This window comes from Physeter macrocephalus, chromosome 18 (assembly GCF_002837175.3).
Source record: "Physeter macrocephalus isolate SW-GA chromosome 18, ASM283717v5, whole genome shotgun sequence".
In the NCBI taxonomy this organism is placed as follows: domain Eukaryota; kingdom Metazoa; phylum Chordata; class Mammalia; order Artiodactyla; family Physeteridae; genus Physeter; species Physeter macrocephalus.
Window position 1 is genome coordinate 83,426,826 of NC_041231.1, and position 5,992 is coordinate 83,432,817.

At 43.4% G+C, this 5,992-nt stretch overlaps 1 protein-coding gene across 1 annotated transcript in view; it reads right to left on the bottom strand.

Moving 5' to 3' along the window:
• Positions 1-5,992, bottom strand: part of PKHD1 (PKHD1 ciliary IPT domain containing fibrocystin/polyductin) — a 429,330-nt gene that overhangs the window by 413,807 nt on the left and 9,531 nt on the right. Inside the window, exons 6-7 of the mRNA XM_024121891.1 lie at positions 2,599-2,677; positions 381-455 (exon numbers count right to left, since the gene is read on the bottom strand). Of these exons, the coding sequence (XP_023977659.1) occupies positions 381-455; positions 2,599-2,677 (154 nt within the window). The remainder of the gene's footprint in view (positions 1-380; positions 456-2,598; positions 2,678-5,992) is intronic.

Here is a 5,992-nt window from a genome sequence, read left to right on the forward strand (position 1 = left end):
CCGCCTGCCGATGCAGGGGAACCGGGTTCGCGCCCCGGTCCGGGAGGATCCCACATGCCGCGGAGCGGCTGGGCCCGTGAGCCATGGCCGCTGGGCCTGCGCGTCCGGAGCCTGTGCTCCGCAACGGGAGAGGCCACAGAAGTGAGAGGCCCGCGTACCGCAAAAAAAAAATAAAAATAAATAAAAAAGAAAGCTTTCAGAACCCACTTCAAGCTGCATTGTGAATCAATTACTGTGTCTTTTCTAGGAAGTCTAAAGATGAGGCAGTCAACAGTTATGGGTGATTTATATTAAAAATAGATGTGCGTGTGTGTGTGTGTGTGTGTTATGCCCATGTGGGAGAACCTAAAAGCATACATGCTGGCAAGAAAGGCACTCACCGGCATCCTGTCTGTCTGTTTACAAGAGAACAAGGAGTGACCCATTTGTCTCCCTGAGCTTCCAACATCAATGGGCTGGATACAAAATAGAAACAACAGACACAAGTCAAGAGTGAATGCTCTCAACAAACATTATTGGAAAAACCCAGAGGAAACACTGTTATGAACATTCATCTCTGAACTTATGGGGCATTAGTGCAGGTGACTGGGGACTGTTCCCCAAGGAGATGCTAAATCAGACCCTCAGCCCAAGAGCAGGGTGCATAACACTGGTCTGTGGGCCACACTTTCACACCACAGAGGGAGCACTGTCCCTTTCCTGAAAAATCTTCATCATCTCCTCCTTGGCTATACTGGGTTCACACAGAGCCATGGAGGAGTTTGTGTCTTTGTTCCCCCTTGCAAAGGCTGTATCCCAGACCAGGGCTGTGATGGGACCAAGTACTGAATATGGCATATCGTCAAGGATGTAGCTGGGGCTTCAATCCTCCACAGGAAGAGTAATTTCTGTTCAAGACAAGTTGACCATTACAGTAAGTCCCCTACATACGAACGAGTTCCTTTCCAAGAGCACATCCGTAAGTCCAATTTGTTCTCAAATCCAACAAAGTTAGCCTAGGTACCCAACTAACACAATCAGCTGTAGAGTACTGTACTATAATACTTTTCACACAAATAATACATAAAAAACAAACACAAAAAATAAAGAAAATGTTTTTAATCTTACAGTACAGTACCTTGAAAAGTACAGTAGTACAGTCCAACAGCTGGCACACAGGGGCTGGCATCGAGTGAACAGGCAAGAAGAGTTACTGCCTGGAGGAGGGTGAGGAGGTGGGAGACGGTAGAGCTGAAGGATCGTCAGCAACAGGAGACGGAGGGCAAGCTGCAATTTCACTCATGCCTGACATTGATGGCACAGGTTCTGGTTCCTTACTGGAACCAGATGCACGTTCGCGTCTTTGAAAGTTCGCAACTTGAAGGTTCATATGTAGGGGATTTACTGTATATATATATATTTTGGCTTCACCATGTGGCTTACAGGATCTTAGTTCCCCATCCAGGGATCCAACCGGGGCCACAGCAGTGAAAGTGCTGAGTCCTAACAACTGAACCACCGGGGAATACCCTGGCCATTATTTTATGCCAGAAACGTAGATCCTGAAAGTTTGTCAAATCACGTTCTTTTCAACTAGAACAGAATCAAAGGTTTGGAGCAGAACATGAGGATCCCCCCATTCTGTCCAAGGGGTGGAGGAAATATTAGACACAGAATGTAGCATCTCTCAACAGAGCATCTAATGAAGTTGTGGTCCTTCTACCCTATAAATCCTCACTATAATTGCTTCATACGTTGAGTAACCACAGTTCCTTCCCACAAACACCTCAGCTTCAACACTTTCCATCCTGTCCTCCCCTTTCCCTGGCAAGGATGATTTACTAGTACCACTTTGCACTTTAAAAGTCTCCAATGAAAAAAATCATGCTGGCATCCTAATCATTCCCAGAAAACATTAAAAACTCAATGGCTTTCGCAAACAACATATGATGTCACTCATATGTGGAATCTAAAATATGACACAAGTGAACTTATCTACGAAACAGAAACAGACTCACAGACATAAAGAACAGACTTGTGGTCGCCAAAGGGGAGGAGAGGTAGGAGAGGGAAGGATTGGGAGTTTGGGATTAGCAGAATCACTTTGCTGCACAGCAGAAATTAACACAATATTGTAAATCAACTATACTTCAATCAAATAAACCTTAAAAATAACTCAGTGGCTTTCAGTACCTCTTCCACATTTTCCTCTGATCACACCAACAGAAATTCTGTATACACAAATGTATAACAAACAAGGATGTTATAGTGGTCTTTTGAGTTCACACATCGTTATAAAGAATTTATTTCAGCCTGAGAAACAAGAGGGAGAAGGGGAAGAATCAAGAAAGAAAATCCACAGATGCAATTACAGTACAACTCACACTGCGCCCAGAGTGACTAGTTGTCGGTAAATAAATGGACCAACTTAATCGACCAGTCGCAATTACATTAACCAAGTTTGTTGAAGCCCAGCTCACGAGGGACTGTAAACTGTAAAGAGGAAAAGAGGAATTCCGTGCCAGCTGCTTACAATTTATTGTTATCGGGGAAGCTGGTCTCAGGAATCAATCCAGCATATCTGTAACTAGCTGAACACAGAAACAAGCACACGCTTACCTATGAACGTACTCGGCATCAAAATCAAAGGTTTCTGACCTTCCGGTGATAATCCAGCCATACACATGTATAAGGTTTCCTGTTTGAAAAAGATTTTTTTCAATTAATCTACTTAGCTCACACTCTAAATATATAACGTAAACTGTATTTCTCTTTTGTTACCTCTACTCAAAATGGCCAAGCTGGTCATGACTCAGAATATTGATACATTTTTATAAACTGTACAACAGGAAAGGATCACCAAGTATAATCCACTCATCGATATTAAATATCAAAGAGGCAAAAAATAATGAATCATTGCCATCGTGGACTTATTCAGGTATGTATGGAGCACAGAATGAATATCAGGGCTTCTTCACAGTCCCAGGAAGGGAGGCAGGGAGTGGCCAATTTAAACACACTGCCTTGTTCCACTCTCTTGGCTGTGTGTAGACCATCCACCCACATGGGATTTAAAAATAATATTCTTTAGGGGTGCTCCATGCTTCATGAGACTTTCCTCTGGACACATATGATAAGAGGAAGCTCGTATCACACAATCTGGATAGATATTCAAAGATACTAAACTTCTTTCTGTATCTCAGAGTACAAAAGATGAATGTCATGGATGAATCAAACGGACAGGAAGTCAGAAAGAAGAGCACGAGAGAGCAGCAGAGTTATGGCTTAGAGGATGGGTTACTGCACATGCAATTAATTCAACAAATATGCTCATGTTCAAAGAGCAGGCAAAATGGGGATCCAAAGACAGTTGAGATCTGCCTTGTCCACTGATAAATGGATGACTCCCACTGCTGGGTCTCCTCTATGCAATGTGTAGAGATTCCCATTGGGTAGCAAGTTTTTCCTTGATACTGACCTCTTTTGAGTTCATAATAATGGGGATGCAGGCCTCAACAACCCCCTTTCATCAGGGGGAACTCTCAGCATTACCCCCACCTTCTCTGCTCAGAGGATCTGGGAAAGAAATCTAGAGTAGCCCCTTCTCAGAAAGAGTTTGGGGCCCATACCTGATGCTACATGAGTTGCTTTCCTCCAGAGTTGAAAAACACCTAAATTCAGTTCCACAGAAATGCACAAAGCAAGGTTTTAAGCAAACACACCAGAGCAAGTTAAAGTTCACCACACAACCCCACAACGTGGAAGTGTGTGCCTTCCAAGTAATTACGGAATTTAACCATCAAGGCTGTACTCTTCCAGCATCACAACACTGAGAGGTAAGAGAGGTGTTGGTTAATGAGGCAAAACCTCACAAATAGAAGAGAAGAGGGCATCTTTGGGGCTCACGAGGTCACTGAATTCAGAGGACTTTGGGTCTCTTCATGGCTACACTTGAGGCCACGAAAGAACGTGAGCAAGAAGTAAGGCTTCCCTATATACTGTGCATGTGTTTTATTAATAAGAAGTGACTTTTATCTGCAGTCATTGGATGACTGGCCCTAAAACAGTGGAAACCTTCCAGGAAGTATGGCGGACCCTTGACCAGAGAGCGGGTAGAAAGAGAGGAAATTCAGTGACTTAGACAAAGGTTGTGGAACTGGCAGAAGCCCAGAGTCTGAAGGTCTCGGCTACTTTTGCCAGCCAGCAAAATAATTCTTCATTTTACTAGGGCTAACCGACGGATTTCCTGGCTTTGGCAGGCATGATTTCTACAACTGATGGGCACAATTTTACAAACGAATAACAGGTTATAGAAACTAGGAATTCCTGAGAGTTTTTGTTTTGTTTCTAAACAAAGAAGCCCAAAAAACAGCAGCTGACAAATGGCTAAGCCAGACCGTGTGCTGGGCGGGGATGGGGGACTCCGCGTCACAGTGGAGGACTGTTAACCGCATATGGGAATTCAGCGGCTCACAAAACAGCTCTCCTGTCTCTGCCACCTCCCCCATTTCCCTGCCTGCAACTCTGGGCAGGCTTCCCAAAGGAGATGAGACTAATCGTCTGGCAAGTGATTTCAAAGATGCAGCCTTGTGGATCCTGCCCGAGGGATCACTCCAACCAGCCCAGCCACCAACCGTTCTCCCCGAAGGTGGAGGAGACAGTGTGCAGAACTCAAACTGGGCGGGAGAAAGGGGCTTGACAGATCTGGGCGCCAGCTGATGCCCCATGTCACACCTCTCACGGCGGGCTTTCCTCCTCAACCCTCACCCTAACAAGGTTTCTGCCATCCAAACGGGAGTTTTCTAACAACACCAGAGCAGGGGGGGTACAAAATGACGGCATGTGACTTTCACAGACCACAGCTCTTTTTAATAAAACATGATCACGTCTTGATTATTCAGATGAATGGAAAGGAACAGATCTGTGAATAACAGGCCTTAATAAGACAAGGCCGAATTCATATTCTTCAGTATGTAATTTAAATACACACATACATCATCTGTGTCTATACACACACACACACCAAAAGTACAGACACTTCAGTGACTCAGATTCATTTTGACATTCTAGAACCGTTCGAAACAACTAGATCAGTTTATGCATTGAGATGCAACCACATGTAAAAATTGAGCAACTTGTATTCCCGTACTTATACCATCTGGAAACCCTGAACAAATAAAACCTGAAAATGATGTAGGACTATGTCAAGAATCAGACAGCAAATTATATGTGATCCCAGCTCTGTTTACTACTTAGCTTTAAGGCGGGCTTGGCAGGTCCTGAACCTGTTTCTTAGTTGCAACTCCTTTTACAACCACCCTCCCAGCATTCTCTCTCTTCTTTTCTATCCTCCTAGTCTCTGCATGTAAGTGTGCTCTCTAACTCATAAACAAACCCCCAGGATCAGGACCAGGGTTAATGGCCTTCCAAGTGGTACCCAACTTGGCTCAACGCAAAATAAAATGTAAGGTACATGGACCCACTCTGGATTCTGACTGTCTGCGTTCAAATCTCAGCTGTACCACTCATTATGACTTTAGGCAAATAATCTTTTGGTACCTCATTTCCTCACCTCCAAAATGGAAATAATAATAGTTCCTATATCATCAGGTGTTGTGAGGATCTAATGAGATAATATAAATAGTAAAGCTTAGAACAGAACCTGACTCCCAGGAAGGGTCAATAGAGGTTTGTTATTATGTGGATGATTATAAAGTTAGGAGTGATGATGATGTCTATATTCTCCATTCTCCAGCAACACCTGGTTTGATTTTGCCTCTTTTTCTTTTCATGTTAAGATTCCTTTGGTTATCAGTGAAGTAATAGCGCAAAAGTGCCCAGAGGTGAAACCAAACCATGTTAAAAATAAACCAGAGATTGACACTTATTTTCAAAACAGCATCAGAGAAGCGGTTAAAATTTCCTATTTATAGAAACCATCCACCTGGGTAGAAGAGTTTTCAAGAAGCTTCAGCAAAGGGATTTTTTTTTTTTTTTTTTTTTTTTTTTTCCG